The sequence below is a fragment of the Pagrus major genome, chromosome 7 (assembly GCF_040436345.1).
Source record: "Pagrus major chromosome 7, Pma_NU_1.0".
NCBI classification, from domain to species: Eukaryota; Metazoa; Chordata; class Actinopteri; order Spariformes; family Sparidae; genus Pagrus; species Pagrus major.
The window spans coordinates 24,225,419-24,245,518 of record NC_133221.1 but is presented as its reverse complement, the minus strand read 5'-3'; the positions used below and the strand labels follow the sequence as shown (position 1 = coordinate 24,245,518).

The 20,100-nt window shown below is 40.1% G+C and overlaps 1 protein-coding gene across 1 annotated transcript in view; it reads right to left on the bottom strand.

Moving 5' to 3' along the window:
- The window catches only part of nphp4 (nephronophthisis 4), a 176,400-nt gene that overhangs the window by 41,350 nt on the left and 114,950 nt on the right, over nt 1-20,100 (bottom strand). Inside the window, exons 12-15 of the mRNA XM_073470631.1 lie at nt 18,179-18,316; nt 10,380-10,537; nt 7,383-7,574; nt 3,740-3,927 (exon numbers count right to left, since the gene is read on the bottom strand). Of these exons, the coding sequence (XP_073326732.1) occupies nt 3,740-3,927; nt 7,383-7,574; nt 10,380-10,537; nt 18,179-18,316 (676 nt within the window). The remainder of the gene's footprint in view (nt 1-3,739; nt 3,928-7,382; nt 7,575-10,379; nt 10,538-18,178; nt 18,317-20,100) is intronic.

The window sequence follows — 20,100 nt, the reverse complement described above, 5'->3', positions numbered from 1 at the left end:
GTTGGATGTGTCGAAAAAGTGTCTGACTTTGCCAAGGTCCCCTCCATTAAAGGAGCAATGTGTCAGAATTTTAGTTGAGAACATTAAAAAATTGACTAAAATTATCAACAGAATGTGAAGAACTATTATGTTAAGGAGATATCTACATACGTTAGCATGCTAACCAGCTAGCTCAGGCCTGTCTGAGTCCAAAGTTCCTGTGCTAGCATTTTGCACCTTTAATGAAACAGTTATTTTTCAAAGCAAACCACGATCGATCCACGATGGCACAAATAACAGGAGGAAGCATTATTATCTATTCTGTGTTTTCCTTCATTCCTATATATGTGTTTTCCTTCCTCATAAAACATTTTCAAAGCAAATCTATTAAGTATTTCAAATCTCTCATTATTTACATCCTTGTTTACCTTCTAGCAGTCATCTTTTCTTTTTGTTTTTTGGTGCACTGCAACATGTTTTTGCTTGTTACTGCCCCCTTCAGCCCGGTGGAAAAGTGTGAGTCCAGTTGCAAGCATGTGTATCGCATGCACATGTGCATAAAAGGGGCAATATTTAAGAATGGGCCACCTCCTGAATTTATATGGCAAACAAAAACATATCACCATAGTAACCCATTACCTACTGCTAACTGGAGCTGCCATTAATTAGTGAGTTCAGTTAGTTGTGCAGCTAGCAGATAGACTGGAAGCTCATAGTGGTATTACGAAAAAGGATGGGCTGAGACTAGCTGGTTACCATTATTAATTCAGAAGATATCGCTGCAATACAGTACATAGGAATATCTGATTAAACAAAAGAAATAATTATCAAATCTTGAGAAAAATAATTATTCTTTTACTATGTGAAGTTTCTCAATCTATGCAGCTGAAAAAAATGACAATATTTTCCAAAGGCCTTTTTCCAAAGGAAGGCTGAGGTCTCTAACCTCCATCTAAAAAGAAAGAGAATTTTAGAAGCTAATTCATGTAAAATGAGACGAAAATTGTATAAAGTCACTCATCCTTGCGAATTGAATAATTGTATTGCTTTACTTATAACTCCAGCTATACAAGGTACAGAGCCAAGGGAGGGAGAAAGTTTCTGGTAAGTTTTGAGACTCAACTACCACAAAACACCAAACACAGAAACACTTCATACACGCATTGTTAGCTAGCTATGGCTAACACCTATTCAGTTGGTCCATTGTTGTTGGCACAAGGGGAAAACTGGCTTTGTGTTCAATATGAATTCACCTTAATAGATTCAACAAAATCAACTGGAAAGACAGAGACATGTCAATCAAGCACTGTCTGTCTGTCTGCACCCACACAGTCCTGAGAAGAGTTCTAATCAGGAAGCAAATGGAAACGTCTGTGTGGGTGGACCCTGGCTGTGTAAGGCATATACAGGATTATTACCACCCCTGGAAAATAACTGCTAAAAATAACACAGTTCACATATTGATCTGTTGTTACCATTGGCTACTCAGAACTTCCACTGTGTTCTGCTGCTGCCTTTCAAATAAAATTCTCATGTCGCAACCTCAAAAACACAAATAGAACGACGCAAATTGCATTTGTCTTTGCTCTCTGGTGAATTCTGTTAATTGCTACTACCTTCAGTTTAGCTACTTTAATTGCTTACACATAATTGAAAGAAAAAAAAAAAAACCTCAGCGAAATAAGTTGTCGAGACAGAACACTTTAACTTACATGAGGTAAACAGCAGGATGCCAGACTGAGTCTCACTCCTTTCTCAGTCTTTAGTGCCACAGTGGGAAAGGGGGGGTTAGCGACTGAGGGAGCTGATTGTCTTCTTCATCATGAAATTACTGAGAGAAACTTACCGTCTTTGGTGGCAAGAAGTTATGGAAGGTGAAAATGCATGAAATGGTTTTGAAGAAATCCGTCTATGGAGGCAGTTTGTCACAATAGCTGAAGTGAGACACGCACTCATCCAAATAAATGTCAGAGACCCTACAGTATGTGGTTGAAGCTCATTGGGTTGGACAAGGCTCTGCAGTCATTTTCACGGATTGAGACATGACAGCAAGACTGATAAGGAGTGGAGGACACCACGGAGGAGACTACTTGGAGGAACAAACAAATCATGACTGCGCATTTTAGATTTTCTCAAGGCAAACTGAATATCAAGAGCTCATCCCAACACTGAAGCATGGGCGAAGTTGCAGATAGTCCTGCCTCAGGGTATGGGACTCACAAACCACTTAATAATGACAAAAATCAATCAACACAATGCTATACATTTTACAGGGGAAAAACATTGTGCCTGTTTTGGGTCACACACCTTTACAATGACCCTGAGCAAAGCAACACAAAAGCTTAAAATATGTATAGGGGGCAGCATATCAACAGAGTAACCACTAACTGCTGCTAACTGTAGCTGCCTTTAACTTGTTACATTTGATAGTGGTGTAACTAGCGGTCCGTATTGGGAGCATGGAGCACTGGGGGAGTGTTGTTTACACCACTAGCTCACAAACTTTAGACCACCGGGAGGAGAAAGAAGGTTTTCAGACCTGGGACGTGTGATCCAGCAAGGAATGCCGGCAGCAAGCAGTGTCAACAGGTTTTTCTTCAACTTCAGTTGATATTTTAGTTATTTACTTGATTGTTTTAAACAAAAAATCTTTCATATTGCACTTTTAAACAAAATTAGCATGACTCCAATAAAATCAGCCAGGCAGAATCTACAATAGTTTCTGCAAATGTCTGTTGAGCCTGTGCTTGTGATTTGATATTTAATTGATGAAATTTGTAATTTCGTGAGCAATTAGAACACACATTTAAATGTTTTTCCAAATGTTCATAAACCTCATATCTGCTTGTAATGAGATTGAAATTGAGGTTGCAATTTTATGACAAACTGTATTAACGTCTTTACAGAAAGGGTAGTTTCTTAGTAGGACATAAACAGTATTTAACTTTTTGGGTGGTTCAGCGAAAAAAGAAGTTGCAAAAGAAAGATAAAAAAGGGAAGCTTTCGTAGTTGAGCGTTTATAAGTAAACAGGTGGAAAGGCTTGCAGGCTTAGAATATATGGAAGGATCTGTCTGAATGCAGGAGGGCTTTGTGGAAGTGCACATGATGACACAGACTGAGAGAGACGCAGAGACAGATGGAGAAATATTGACGGAGTTAGACCTGAGTGTATATGTCTGGGAAATGGAGAATATGGGTGGGCGTAGGGAATGAGCAGGGGAGGGGGGGATTGTTTGTGTGTTCAATATCACGCTCTGTCAGAAGCTGTAATATCTCTTCCATTTCATTAGTTGCTACATGAATAGACTTGACATCAATCAGCGCCCGCTCCACTGATTGAAAGAGAAGTGTCTCGGCATCGGAGAACATCGTGGAGCATCATGGAACGAGCTTGCAGTTTGTAGCCGCTGATTGTACATTGTAAACCTGGACAGCAGTAAAATATAATGTCTCCAGAAGCTGTAATGGATAAATGTTACAAACACTGTTTGTGATCAATGGCAGGGACTTAATGTGGGCTTGTTATATGATTTGTAAAGATAAATGCATTGCCCCGCCTTCTGACATGGACATGAACACACCAAACAGCACATATTTGTCATACCATGCTAATATGAATGAAGCTAATGGTTGTAAGAAGGAGGGGGGGGGAAGAAGTCTATGTAACTCTACTATAAGAATCCTATAGTGTATCTAAACTTTTGTGACTGAGAAAATGAGCAGCATTATTTTATTTTTTTTGCAGGGAAGGATCCTTACCAGTGTTGACAGTGCCGTCTTTGTTGATAGAGGCCAGGACAGAGGGAAGTGGATCACCAACTTTCTGCTGAACCTTGTCACTGGTCAGCAGTTTGAGCTGCTGCGATGTGACAGGTGGAAAGCGATAGAACTGGAAGGTGAAGTAGATGTTGTCGGGCCAATCGGGACCGACACCCGCTGTTGGGATTCTGTCAAAAGACGGAGTTCTGTAAATATTCAGAAAATAACAACCATATTTCACAGTGTTATATTTGAAAGCATAAGCATGCAAACAAATGCACAAGTGATTGATTTACTACCCTGGATACTATCAATTAAACACTAACTGTGATATTTTTATTCCCAAAATCCATGTGGGGAGTAGAGTGGTATGCATATTTGAAAATTAATGGGGGAAAATGTCATTAACAACCTGGGAGAGTAAATCACATTTCAGCTAATGATTCAGCTCAGACAATTTCAGGAAAGAGGAAAATCAAATATGCATGTCTTGCACGTCCTACCAGAGCCGGTAATTCAGCTTTACAGCTACTTAAAAGTGAAAACCCAATAATCAGAATGAGGATTAGAACTTAAGGGGGTAAATCACAGCTTAAAAGTGGCTATAAATTGGACTGGTGATTGAGCAGGTACAAAGTCAGCACTATACCTTTGATTCATGCTAAGCAGAAAGCTCGCCTCCTTCATAAAAACTAGAGGCAGCATAAAAATTAGATATTAGATCTGTGGGAGACAGGAAGTCTTGTCTGTTAATGTATTAATATGGTTATATTCTCTAAACACAAAGGGACTCATTTTTTGTTTATGAGGACTCCTATGATGAAAAAAAGAAAGAATTTGTGACTCAGAGAGCCTCCTGGTGTTGTGTATCCCTTTTCACATAAACACCACCCTCTGAGTGTGATTTTTCACACACGTATACAGACCTAAACACACACTTCAAACTGCTGACGGCCCACAAAAAGTCCCGGTGAGCCTGCAAGCACTCGATTTAGCGCCGAACACATTAAATAATGAGCGAGTCTCAGGATGAGCTTCTTTCTGTTTCCGTCTGATAAACAGATTAGCAATCAGTCGTCGGGTATTGAATAATGAGCAGAAAAGAAGAAGCAATTGAAAAAAAGCAGGGACTTGCTGGGAGGCCCCCCACGACCACCAACAGGCCCGTCAGAGCTGGAGATTTCAAAGTGGAATCTAATAAGAGCAGTGTGTGACCTCCCAGTCAATCACACATTCAGATATTCCACTGTTAAAGATGCTGCCGTGCATCATCTTCACAGAAGAGCCGGCATTAATATTCATTCTGTAAACAGACAATATTGATAATTATGGCACCCCAGTGAAAGGTAGAAATTATTTTGCCATCCATGGGCTCCCCGCCTGGCTAAGTGCTACTGCTGCCGCTGCCTAAACCCCCGCCATGCATGTTTGTCATAATAATGAGATAACCCCTGACCCACTCCACAGCAAGCCACAGAGACATAGATACAGAGATATGCAACATATGCTCAAGTGTTTCAGGCTGCACTTCAGAATGTCTTAAGGTCACCTTGAAAAAAAAACAACAGAATAATCAAATAAGATCATACCTTCACAAAACCAAACTCTCTGATATTAAAAAATCTGTTTTGTTTCACTGTGTCCAACTGATAATAATCTAGTTTTTATCTCTCCGGAAGCTTTATATATTTGCTGTTGTAATCTTACAATATAACAAGGTTTTTACAACCAAACTTCCTTCCTGCAGTAAGGAGGTGATTTAATTGCCAGCCTGTATGGAATAAACACAGTAACGATGCTGTGCTACGGAAAGCTGGAGGTAGGGAAGATGTAATTATTGGCTGTGTTGTTCAGCCTCAGTGGGGAAAAATGGGTGAAAAGGGAAAATGGAAAGAATGGGTGTATTATTCCCAATGTGTGCATGCCCGACTGTGGTAGGGTAAAGTGGAACCAGTAGGTAAGTCTTTAAATTGTAATGTCAGTCTGTGTAGGTAATAATTTGTCTGTTAGCCTTCAAATTTCGCTCTTGGCAAACCTGGGGTTTGTTTTGAACCTGTCTGATCGTCTGACTGATCGTGTTCCTTACTCCACCATGTCACCATTTGCCCAAACCAGAGTTTTCCTGTAAGAGGTTCAAATTTCAGCAAGATGTCACAGTGCTGCCCATTTGTTCAACTAACAAGCTGAGTTTGGTTTAGTCCTATTGTGGCAGCAATTTAGGAAGAAAGGTTAACACAATACTTTTGTGTTAATCTACTCTATATATGCTTGATTTTAGAGGCTGCAACAGAGACTGACATTAACTGAAACAAACAAAAAAACACTTAAATGTTTCAATAACAGTGGCTGACAAAACTGCCTGACAAGACTGATGTCAAAATATGTAATTTGAACATGTAACCTTGGGTTCTGTTAAATTTTGATTTGACATTTCAAAGACAGAACTCACTCAAAGAAACAAAAACAAAAAAAATATATTTATGTAAAAGAAATCCTTGTTAGAAATCCTTGTTGTCTGTGTTAATCCATTACTTATCCAGACATGTGTTGCTCTGGGGATCTCGGTCGCCCTTCCAACAGAAACTCTTCAGAACTAAAGTATTCATGCAGGTGCCATATTTTTGTTGAAAACTGTATTTGTAGCTATGTGACATGATTGGATGGGAGCACTATCAAATATAAATTCAAGTCATTTGCTTGTCTGTAAAGTTTAAAGCACCCTCAGGTGAATCTGCATGACGTTAATGGCATTTATTACCACACAGGAAGAGCCAGAAGAACGTTTTGATCTACATATATTAATTCACACCATCGACAACAAAACAAATCTGTCTATTCACACCCAGCACTGAGAACGGCATTATGCGTCGCGTCTCTTAGCAGCAAGAAATTACAGAGGTTGGTAGCCATGACAGCATGGTGGTGAGTCTATGACAAACAAGACAGATGTGAGTTGGGTTTATCAATCTGCTGACAGTGCTGATGACAAGATAGAAGGACACACAGTGGTGTGTTTTGTACCCATCCTTCAGCAGCCCCCCCTCCACTGTCAGCCCCTGACAGAGGGGACACTGGCTCCAGGGTTTTTGTGATGGGCCGCTGACAGTGACACGATTCTTCCCATGCTGTCGGGAAATGTGTTTATGTGTTTTTTCTGCAATTTGTGAGCATATGTCTGCGTGCTGTATGTACTTGGCATGTGCATAGAGGATGACTGGAAGGACTTTATGCCTGAATGGCTTAAGTGCATTGAAGTTTTGGCTGCAGTTCAATACAACAAAAAAAGAAAGGAAGGAGAATTCTTAAGGCAAGCAGGGCATTTTCCTTGGCCTTTAACCAAGATGCATAAAGGATGGATCTTTTCCTGTACACAATTAAATGGCCTGTGGCTCAGTGTACAGTGAGATGCAAGTGAAGTGCTGTCAAATCATCTAGTGCAACAACAACAACACTTCTGACATTTCTGGAAACACAAATTATTATATTTACAGTAATACTTACCAAGCATGTAATCTAACAGAGCATACAGGCCTTATCTATTGTGATCTTTATGACAAAAGCAAATACATTGTGAAGGATGCGCCGCTGCTGTCAGTTAATAGTAACACTGTAGCCACTAGTGACCCAGCATGGCAGGCCTCACCTGCTGAATGCCAGAAACTGGAACACCAGCAGGTTGCCCTGTAGCTGGTCAGTCTCCTCGCGCTGGGGGTCAAAGGGCACAGGCTCTGTGGGGTCCAGGACTTCCGCCACCTGCCCGCTATAGTCCACAATGTCAGGGAAGCCAGCGGAGTAGAGGTGTGCCATTGAGCTCCTGGAGCTGACTGAGCAGGAACTAGAGGAGAGGGGTTAAAGAATCATGAGCGCACATCGATCATTCTCCGAGCTGAAAAGATTTCAGCGAATGCCACTCCATATGCTTTATGAGCAGCAGGAGGTAATGTGTTTAGTCCCTGGTGCACTGGCCTCACTTGGGTGATTTGTGGTTGTAAATGACCCAGCTCAGTTTATCTTGGATCGCTTCCATTTAGACTCAAGATGTTTATCTTTGGGGAGATAACTTCAATTTACTTACTTCTCTCTCCTGTTAAGCTGAACCTGAATTTCAACACCTGGCTGGACCTCACAAAAAAGCAGTGAAACAGTGATTAAACAGCATGAGGATGTCAGCAATATTCGTCAGGCGGCGGTGAGGCGAGAACGCTTGCGGGGGAGAGAGAGAACGGGTGCCAAAGCACTCCCTCAGGAGTTTCAAGCATAATTGGCAGTTATCTCTAATCATGGCGGCCACCTGTTTTTCCACAACTATGGTAACATTCATAACTTATACTTTCAACGCTGACACCAAACACTCTGGGTATGATAAACACAGTGCACAGATGGCTGGCTAAAGTGCAAGCACAGGGAAATTAACAATAATGTTTGGGCTTATCATAACAGTGAGGCTGTCCGGTTGGTAAACAGTTGAGCCCACAGCGTCACATTTTGTGGAAGAAGGAAGCCTTGATCAAACTAATTAAGGCAGCAACAGTGAAGAAGACAGTCGATCTGGGTTTTCCTCTGCGGCTCTGTCGATTTCATGCTTTCCCCCTCTCTTCCCCTTCGCTCAAAGTTCTATCTTAATTTAGCCCCGGTGGATTAATATGCAAGCCATCATTTTTATTTCAAAAGGGGCTCAATCAGATATGCACGGCAACTTAAATTAAACTTCTTAAGAGTTCATTGTTCTTCTCAAAGAAGTGGGTCATTCCACGTCGAAAACAGTCAAAAAGATGTTTTGGCTCCGAGTGAAGAGGCAGAGATGTTTCAGCCCACTGAACTGAAGAGCATCATGTCTGGATCCAAACTCTGGGATTGGGAAACTGTTTCGGTGCCAGCTGCTTATTTACAGACTCTCTGCACTAATGCAATGCCTTGTTTCAGAGTTACTTTGCCCATTATTTGCTGGGTGTACACTCTCTTTTGGTGTCTCGCCTCAACAGACCTGGCTGCATTACCACAGCCATTATGATGTCCTCTCCCAACTCTATTATTTGCTGTAAAGTAAACCCTGAGCTCATTTTTATTGTGTTCTGTGACTCTAAATCACCTTCAAAACATCTTCTTTACAGCTGGGTTTGAGAATGAATTTTCACACTAACAAACAACGCTGAGGCCATTAGCCAAATTGGGATGTAAAGGCTGACACACCGATTTCTTTAAATTGGCTCTGAGCTGAGTTCTCCTATACAACGCTGCTATGCTACCCAGCGAACACATGCTGCCAATTAGTGAGCCGATCGATATCACTCCGTAGACAGCAAGACAGTGAACCGTTGTGGTAATGAAGGACTATACGAGTGTTCACACTGAGACTCCAAGGCAGATACAACAGTAGCATGTTAAAAGGACGTTCAAAAGGGCTTTCATTCAATAATGTCTCCTGTCAAACATAAATAGCACTTATGTCACCCTCCTATGCTGCAATGGAGAGGTTGGCCAAACAAGAAACTGTAGCAAGGTGCCAATTACAGAAAATAGAACTCTGAGAAATGGTGAAGAAAAAGGACGGATGCTTAAATCATCCTAGTTTCATATATCTGGAAAACACTAGAATATCCTTTTACACCCAAGTGCTGACCACCAATTCAATTCTACTCAAGTAAGTTAACAGCCGCGCATAATTAGCATTATTATATTGACCAGTGCTTACCGTTTTACAGATTACAGCTGGCCTCTTTATTGCAATTCATGTTACAAAGTCGATGCCAACAGCAACATATATGAGGCGGAAATTCCTTTATATCTCTATATTTGGGTTTCAAAGAGCAGAACGGTCCCAGTTGCCGGACTTAAGACCAGTTTATGCAAATGATCCACCTTAGGAGGGAATTCTGGTATTTTTTAAACATGGGCCCTATATTTTACATGTTTTGATATGTAAATGATTCATACCTACCAAAAGTTTTGGAATCCGTCCAGTAGATTGCCTCAGCTGGGAGCTGCGACACGGCCACAATGGCTGCAATGTAATCCTTTGGGGCAACTATGACCCTCAAGGTTACATCCACTTACAGTGCTTGTTTCTGCTGCTTGTTATTATAAGTGTAACATTACGGAAAGGATTCCTACGGAGATAGACCTTGTTGAATAATATGATCTTTTTGTAATCAGAAACATAAGTAGCATCAAGGAGAAGTCTTGCTCTGAAAACTTGCAAGAGGTGAGTTGTTGCAGGAAGACGACAGAGGAAACGTGAGATAGAATTGGAGAAAGGAGTTTGAAGTTTACCTAGGGGCAATGCCAGCAAGAATTTTTTCTAAAGTCATTGCTGACTATTAAATCTGACACTTTAGATGAGGCAACTGTAACTACTCAGGTCAAGACTTCTGCTTGAGCAAGACGTGTGTTTCTGGCTATGTTGCATACGTTGCGGCTACCAGCTGAGGCAATCTACTTTAGGTATGTAAGTCATTTACACTCTAAAACATTCAAGTGATATTTCACTTTAAGATACAATTGTCCTGTTAAGCCTGATGGCATTTATACATGGCAGCTTCAACAAAAACTGCCACAGAGGCTTTTGGCAGATTAAGTGAACCTGTGACTTTCTAAAGCAGATCATTCACCATGTCTGAAACAGTCAATAGAGGTGGCTCACCTAGGCACATTCATCCCCAGTGTGATGACAGGGGCATGGACAGGGGTGAAGGGCAGCTCCCGAAGTTGTTCTCCTTCATCTTGAGCTGAAGGTGACACGTCCCCTTCCCGCTGAAGGTCCATTTCCAGGTGGGCGATGTTGCTGACACCTGAGTAGGCCTGGACCAAAGTGGGATGATATAGATACAGGTAAAGATCAGCCAGTAATCCTTACCCTAACCCTAACCCCCTAAGATTTGAAAAGCTTCACTCCAACTAAAAGGTTTCTTTATTCAATAGAAACCATTTAAAATCAGGCGCAGGATTTCCCCCTCACCTCCTGCTGTACAGTATATAGAAATGAGATGTTTTGATCTGTTTTCATCATGATTTTTGTTATTTTGCACCCAGCAACTTGGCTGTAAGAGAGAAAGCGAACGGTAGAGTTGTACAAACAGATTCTGGAAAAGGCCAAACACTCCGGTAGCTCCAGCCACACACTTACAGTAGAATTACACATCTTCAACACACAGCAGCCATATACATAAGGAGCTTACCCTCCTCTATTTTTACTCAGTCCTTGTGAATGCTTGCACTCATTCTGAGTACCCATCTGTAAATTACAAGGCACTTCCACTGACCTTGTTCAGTGCAGGGTGCAACTTTTCTGGATCATAATTTTCTTTTTTTTAACACCTGTAAATTGATATGTTAGTAAAAGATGAGCAGGATGACGTGTGAATCTCAGAAACTACGCTCTCCTATTCTCATTTCGGTGGGTGGAAAACCAGGAGACGTCTGAGGCAGAAAGTGAGACTTTGTCTTAGCCATCACTCCCTACAAGCTGCCCTGCCAATTATAAAATCACACCAACAGTGTGTTGGGCTGGATTTTGAGATTTCCTCCTGGATGTAACTCTTGTGTTTCTTTTGTGTTGAACTTTTTTTTATCGCTTCTGTTTGAATACTCTCGATTATATCTGCTTTTGTGTGCCTTGCTATCTACAGAGACCGCTGTGACACACCTGTTTGTTGAAAATGCTGTATAAATAAACTTGACACAGGGACAATACATCACCAAGAGAAAGTGGTAAGGTGTGCCAATGCAATATCTCAAGCCATCGAAGGGCAGAATATGTGGGATAGACTTTAAAGAGATAATTCAGCTCAGATAGTATAGCCTTAGGAACAACAAATATAAGACATGCAAGTACCTGTCTGACACTGGATTCATTGCATCAGCAACTTAGGTGATCTGCTCTCACTCGATTTCTACCTAACATACAAACCAGACTTTTACATACAGTAGGAGCTCATTGTATGTATGTGTTAGTGTTGCCCATTTCATTCAACATTGTTTGTTAGCGAATAACATGAAAAGACCAATGCTAAAAATGTGTTTGTCCATCTGTCAGTACTTTTCCATTTCCCTACTCTGCCTGTGGCCTTATAGTTCCAAGTGAAGATGCAAATCTTTAAAAGTGGGTCAGACATACCTCGTTCAATTTCTGAAGAAAAAAAAAAAAGGCTCAGTTATTTCCCAAAACAGCTATTTTGTGGATTTATACATTTTTGGTGCATGAGTATGTGAATGTGGGACTACAGAGCCCATGGTCAATGAAATTGACCATGGGCTATTTTGTGGATTTATACATTTTTGGTGCATGAGTATGTGAATGTGGGACTACAGAGCCCATGGTCAATGAAATGGAGGAAATTGTCACCTGATGTGGCTCCCTTCTGTGTCTTAAAAAGCTTTTGGTGAAGCTTTATGGCAAAGAGGAATAATGAGGTTTTGGACACACAGTACTTGTTATCAGGATCAATTCATTGTTGGTTTTGGTCATGAGATTTGTTGACAGTAAGAAAAACATCAACAGCTTTATCTTTGGAAAATAAAAACATTTCCAAAGAGTTTCCTTGACAGAAGTATTTAGTAGAATTAGGAAAAGTTTCAGTGAATGAATTCAGGTTGATAGCTAGTGTAAACAACACAGGAGGTCACCGGAAGTACACAGTTCAAAATACCTGGAGAATAAAGGCTCCAATAATGAATTCAAAACAAATTAATATTTACTCAGGGTGTGAAAGGAGCTTTCAAGGACATTCCTGTTTTCCCAAAATTAGTACAAAATAACATAAATCTTTTCAGGAAACTTTCAAGGACCCATAAAGTGTTTACTTTTTTGTTGTGAGAAGATGCTGTATTTTTGTGGTGCATTAATGTCCCTTCCTGCCGTGAGAATGAGCACAACCGTGGTAACTTTTAATTTAACAAAGTGCCATCCTAACTTTTTAGTTAAATGCCAACAACTTATTATGTTTTGATTTTGAGGCAGTCTTGCATTTGATCTGCAATGCAGTTACTGACATTCTAGTGTTTAACAGCATCAGTTCTTGTCATCCATTTTTAAGTCGTTTTACTTAACAATAACAGCTATTTAGGAAAAGAAAAACTGTAATGCCTGCGGTTCAATTCCACATTCAAGAATTTTTTTTGGCAAACATTAATCCTCTCTTCATTGTCATTGACAGACACGCAGCTGGAGGGGTATTAGCGCAGATAATTAGCGAAGGAGTGCTAATGGTGTCATTTTCCAGTCAAGTGTGTTTTATTCTGGAGTCTGATACATGCACATGGTTCAATTGGCCTACCACAAGACATGCATGGCTGTGCATTATGGGGCTTTCCATTAAACATGCTAGTAATAACATCAACCAAAGTCGTGCAGCAACATACACATCCACGTTTCTCCTCTGATCAAACAGCCTGCGATATAATAACCTTAGACGCTGACAAGGCATGGTGGAGAAGCCTTCACATGTTCCAAAGGCTAAAAGTAATGGCTTTATACAGCATGTGAACCTGCTGCCATCAAGCATACTGTGTATGATGACATGTGAGTAAGTGCTTCTTATAGGCAGGTGTTTTGCAGGATATGGACAAGGACAAATAGAGGTCCAAACAATAAATTCTGCAAGCTGGTTTAATGACTCAATATGCAAAGAGAATGTCACAGAAACCCTCTTACAGTATCATAACAGATAACTAATAACAGCAAATGACAGGGTTTTTCAGGGCATTGTGCAGTATCAGCCGCAGAGTATAAAACAAGCAAGTGCAATCAAGCAACTGTCACCTTGGTATAGAAAAAAAATTATATATATATAAAAGAGTATCAGGAGGTGGCTCCTGAAGCGAGTTTATGTAACTAATGAAAGAAGAAATACTGCAGTCATTTTGTCACTGATGAAAAGTTGTATTCACAAGGATTAAAACACACCCATCGTTCTGGTATGACCAGTAGGTTTAGGTAGCTGATGTTGGCAAACCTTAGTTAAATATTAACCCCCTTTTGTAACTAAAGTTACTGAGTAAGTGTGTTTCAGGACTCTTCCCTACTTGTGCTGCTTGTTGATGTTTTAGTGTTTAGCATTACGCCAAAATTTGTGGCAACAAAAGTTATACTGTATAGGCTCACTTTAAGGGCCATGACCAAACCAGGCTGACAAATAAAAAGAGAGGAAGACTCTTGACCAAAAGAAAAAGAATTGCATAAATAATCCAGGTCCAGGCACTTAAAGTGGTCCGTTGGTCAATGTCAGTGCCATTGGTGAGTGTTGTGTCGCTAGTTGTTGCAGTTCATCCAGCATAGTTAACACTAGTCAGCGGCTTTTTGGGTGACTGAGCAAGTGAAATCAGCGGTGGAGCAAGTCGGTGAGCGACATCACCCTGATTGGCTGTTCAGTTAACCGAATCAGTGCAAAAGAAGCGAAACGGAAAAAGAAAGAGAAAGCCCATTAAGCCTGTCGCTGTCAATTATTTCACCCATTTAGCACAGTTTCACCTTATATTTCACCTCTGCCTCTTTGCCAGTACCATTTGCAACTTTTTTCTATGACAAATTCTTGATTAGAAGTGGCTATATTAGCAAGAATGGTGTCAAAGTTATAACAATTTGTAGAGCTGCACTTCTGAGTTTCCGGTTTTCCTTTTTGATTGACCGATACAGACTACTGCTACCTGGTGGTGTGGAGAGTTATTTCCTCTATCACATGCGCAGAACGTACAAGCTAGTTGGCCGTCGGCTGTAGTCTTTGTGGTGTGTTCTAGTGCAGCTAGTACAGTCAGCCTCTGTCGCCACAAGTTCTTCGATGTCTGTCTGGTAGATATGGGCCCTAAAACTAGCCGGCAGTTACGTCACATTGTCTAAACCAGTGGTTCCCAACACTCAGCTAGTGACCCCTTAAATTAACCTCTTCATACTCATTCCCCAATAGTATCAGCTAAATTAACATTAATGTGTTATACTGAATCAGAATAAAACAGCTATGCAGTATAGGTATGTTTTACGCTATGGGTTAATCCTACAAAATAAAAGAAAAAAATTACAAACCACTTACATTTGACTTGTACTAGTCTCATTTTTTCAGAGTATAACGAGAGCCTATTGCTAGAAATATACAAAAAATGCTAAAATACAGGATGTTTTAAACTTTTGACCACCAGCTACAGATACAAATGAAACAGATAAGTTGTTCTGACAGTTCCACAGCACGACCTAGTCAGTCTTTCAAAACCAAATTGAATTGTGCCTTTTTTTAGCCATATTGTGTGCCTGATTATATTGTTATCTCCAGTAAGCCTGATCCACACTTCCTGGATTATTCCTGCAATATGATTCATGGCTTAAGCTATATGGATTTCCAGCATGAAATATGGGAGAAACCCATTAATGCTACTGCTGTCTAGTTAGAATATGAGCAAAGTTCTGTGATTTACTGTGATAACAAATGGGTAAGAAGAAAAGTTATTATAGACAGGCCAATCAACAAATGAGACAATGATTTATGGTATGTTCAGCATTACATATTTAACTACTGGAAATAACTATGAAGATTGAATTACAGTTACTGTTACTACGACTAGATTCATATAGATGTAGTTAAAGGCTCAATCCAAATGTCCATCCCTGCACTCCTGGGTCTGCAGGGGTTCTGCAAGTTGCCTCAAGCACACTCTGCTGTCTTTCACAGACTCTGTCTCCAGCTCTCTCGGGAAACTGCTACAAATGTAGGCAAAGCTCTTGGTTTTCTAGTCAATCCACATTTCAAGCTCATCAATAGCTGTGGGTAATGACCAAAAGAATTAGATTACAACCAAAATGAGTTTTCATTGCAGGGTGTCTGGGCTCACCCTCAAGGACACAGGCAGACATCTGGAAGTTGTTTGAGCGTCTGATGAAGACGCTTCCTATGAAGATAATTTCAAGCATGACATGCTAAACTGGGAGGAGCACCTGGGGCAGACCCAGAACACAATGGATGGATTATGTATCCCACCTGGCCTGGGAACATTGAGGAAAGTACTCAGCGATGGATTACAAGGTCAAGATATCTGCATTTGTCATATCCACAGCAATGACTAACGTCTTAAGCCCTTCCTTTTACTGCACATTATACCTGTCACAGCTCAGTGCCCTCGCAGACTTGACGTGATGACAGAGAGTACTTAGACCAATATCCACGTGATTCCAGTTCACAAGTCTGCACATTTAGTTTTACCTAAACAGGTAATTGACATGTTGCATGTTATCTATTTCCCAAAGCTATTTGTTACATACTAAGGTTTGACTATAGCACTAACCTAACTCCAGAAAAGCTACTTTGCATGAATGGCGAGAAGAAGAGCAATGGACTGGAGAGAGAAAGTCTACAGCACTATCCCACATTTTAGCATGTGAACTAGTCAGTTCACAAATCCCTATACAGCTCGAAATGTAATCCTGAAGTGACGATTTTTCTCCATCACTACATAGTACATATCATATAAGAAGGTGCAGAATGACTTTGATAAGCAGAAAAAGATTCAGGGTTAATCCCAGGATTAAAGCATTATGCTTTCTCCTCCATTCTGTGAGATGTTAGCACTGTTTCTACTCTGCTGTGGGCTGATTTCCAAATATATGCAATCTTTGTGGGTGAACATGGACTAAATTAGCAAAGACTAGGTGGCTTTCAAAGGCAAAAAATGACTCTGCCTGCTGTTTCCCGGCAGCAAACACCTACACCCGAGGGTAACAGGTTATCCTCGTGTCATTTCAGGAAATTATTCAGTGCTATTAGCTCTGAATCAGCACAGTGTAGCTGACTTCCTCGTTCCTGCTATCCCCTGGCTGCAATGATAGGATTTTTATTCAGATTCAAAAAGCTTGTTAGCAAATACAGCCAGTCAGGTATTTTTATCATTATTAACTGTACGCTATTTCACTGAAATCTACATACTTTCAATATGATGGAGCTGGGTTGGAACATCATTTATTAAAGACTGTTCACATTGGGCTTGGACTCCTTGGATGGCTATAGTGTGGTTTGGTAGTTCATAGCAAAGTTCACTATATTATATATATACTGTACACTAGGTAAAAACAGTATATATATAGTATATTATATATATATATATATATATATATATATATATATATATATATATATATATATATACATATAAACAGTGTATATATAGTATATATATATATATATATATATATATATATATATATATATATATATATATATATATATATATATATATACACTATATATACTGTTTTTACCTTGTGTGTCTGTCTGTGTCATCATGGCTAAATTTGGTCCTGGAGACACCTTTTCTAGTGGGGACTACCACAGAAGTTGAGTATTTTCCTAAGCGTTAATATTTGTCTGTGGAAAGATTCTGTGCAAGCTCTGATATTCAGCATATTTCTGATCATTGGAATCATTGTTTTTTATCATTGCAGCATGTAATCTGTAAAGTAACTAATAACTAAAGTAATTAAGTAAATGTAATGGAGTAAAAAATTCAATATTTGCCTCCAAAATGAAGTGGAGTGCAAATATAGTAGCTGAAAATAGAAATACTCAAGTAAAGTACCTCAAAATTGTACTTAAGTACAGCACTTGAGTAAATGTAATTACTTACATTCCATCGCTGCTGAGTACTCATGTAATAATGTAGTGCTTATGGGTCTGAATGTCAACATGCTGACGAGCGCTGTGACTGGTGTGATCCCAAAACAAGATGGTCTCTTGTTTTGAAATACTTTCAGAACTACTTACCAATATTATGTATTTCACCAAGGTGTGCATTCAAATACTAATGCCTTGACCTGCATGAATTACATTTCAAAACTGGAGTTGATAAAGAAAAAAAGCAGATATGTGTGAAAAAAGGGTAAATCATTATTAAAAGTGGTCCTGGACATAGCAGATTAAACCTGTTTTCCCAGAGGGCAAAACACAAGGTTATGCAGGATACTGGATACCTTAAGAAAATTGAAGTGGCCTTTGTAGAAAGATTTGAAAAGCCAAGTCAAAGAATAATGTTTCTTTTGATTATAAAGATGAAAAAGAGTAGCGCCGACACCTCCAGCAGCTCCAGTATAGCTCCAAAGACAAAGAGTGTGCAGGGCTGGAGTTCAGTTTAGAGGTTTGGCATGTGTGTGTCTCCATGGGTATGAGGCTGGGAGCAGAGTGCTGTAAATGTGAGTGTGTCTTTGAACTCTATTGAGTGACTGTCTGCATTTCCTTAGGGATGTATAAAGGCTTACCATGTTGTGCATTGCTGTGTTTGAATGTGCACTTTGTGTGTAAAGGCATCTATGACTCTTTTGCTTAATGTTTGTGTATTTTGCTCAGCATGTACGTGCGTGAGCACAATGCTGTGTGTGTGTGTGTGTGTGTGTGTGTGTGTGTGTGTGTGTGTGTGTGTGTGTGTGTGTGTGTGTGTGTGTGTGTGAGCGTACGGGGGTGGAAATCTTACGACATGTGACAGCTGGTGGGCCGATGCCAACGGGGAAGGATGGAGCAGGGAAGGAAACGACTGTTGCCATGGTAACGCAGAGCTGGAGTGGCTGATGGTCGGGTAGCGTGAAGTAGCTGCCAGCTGAGACAGTGAGAGCTGCAAAGAAACAAAGCAAATGATTCGCTGTTATTATTATGATTAGTAACAACAGGGCTCAGGAATATACTTTACGCTGGAGAGACACATGTGCCATCTCAAATGACAACAACAGACCATTACACTGCCTTGGCACTTGTAAGCCCTTCTCTCTCCACCCGCTCCTCCACCCACGATCCTTTAACACTGTCATCCCTCAGCAGGTCGAATACAAAACAGTTTTTATGCTCTCTATTTGCTTCTGAAGACTTATGACTGTTAACAAAAAGAATGTAGCTACTAATTTGAGAGTTGGCCCTCACAGTTGAGTTTTACAAGGGTGTCAAACAGATACATAAATAACTACCAACAGTGGACTTTTATGAATATAATTTAAAGACAGCCGAGCAGCATGACCACTCTACTTGCACTCTATAGAAAATAAGGTTAACACTGTTCTAGCTTGAAGTGCAAGGCAATAGCCAGTGGATGTACAGTGTGGGACATTTGCATAACACGTCAGGGACAAATGTACCATCACAGATTTTTTTTTTAGACGATCTTCCAAGAAAAACAACATCAGCCGTTTGAACAGGTGCCCCAAAACAACTCATGTTAACTAGTATGTGGAATGGCACACAGTAGAGCACGTACTTCCGCCAAAACCCAACAGTCCTCTTTAATTCAGTCAAGCCTAATTCAATATCAAACTCGATAGCCCTGCATCGCTCTGAATTAAAAACCACCCATAACTGCTTTTCTATAATTTATGCTCACCCGATCTGGGATCTGCATGAAATTGTACTCACTCAGAGATGCCAGCCACTTAAATACGCTTTTTTCATCAAGACCCATGCTTTATTCCCTGGGTAATCAATGAAAATGCCCAATTTTGCAATGTTGAAGAAAGTGAAAAAAATCCTGCATCACCACAAAATGTTCTGGGCCAAGACCCAATCTCAATCAAAAGTTTCGTGGAAATCTGTTCAGTAGTTTTTTTGCGTAATCCTAATGACCAACAGACCAATTACCTCCTTGACAGAGGTAATTGTGGCAGGAGCAAAGGAGGTAGTCAGGGAATCATTAGGGAGGGGAAAAAAAGTGAGTTAAACCTCAGGCTTAAAAATGGGAAAGCAAAGCACTGCTCATTTCCTATTTCAACAAGACATCCAACTGCTTTTTGTTTTGAAAGTATGACCATGATTTTTAACCACTTGTTCATAACTGGAAGCATGACAACCGAGGTCCTGTAACCTTGATTAAGTTGTAATTTTCCAACCTTAGTCCCAGTGTCACATCATAAAACATTTTTTCTTTTAACAGTGTTTAGTAACAGTTGTGGACCGCACAGACAATGATGTGTCGTCCTTCTGATAGGGGTGTCAGACGTTCTGTGTTGTTGCAGGGGGCATGGAAAAACAATGTTTTTTGCCATTTCATTCATAGCTTCTTGAAGACTTTTGAGGTCAAACAATATTTGTGAAATAATATTGTCAGAGGAGGAGAATTGCAGAATTTATCATGTGAGTCATTAAGTAATTCCACCTCACTGTAGTGATTTTTTACCTGAGTAAGTAACAACTGATCTAATATTACAATACCAGCCATTACTTAGACCTGTATGTGAGAGTTGACGGTAATCAGACAACCTGAAAGGAGCCTACTGTGCACAAAAAACAAAACACATATTTATGTTGGTCTTGCAGCAAAAGAGTTTGTGGCACTTTTGTGACATAGGGCGAAGAAGTCATTAAATACTAGTATTTCTTGTCATGGTCCCAAGCAAAATGTGACAAAAAAGTAAG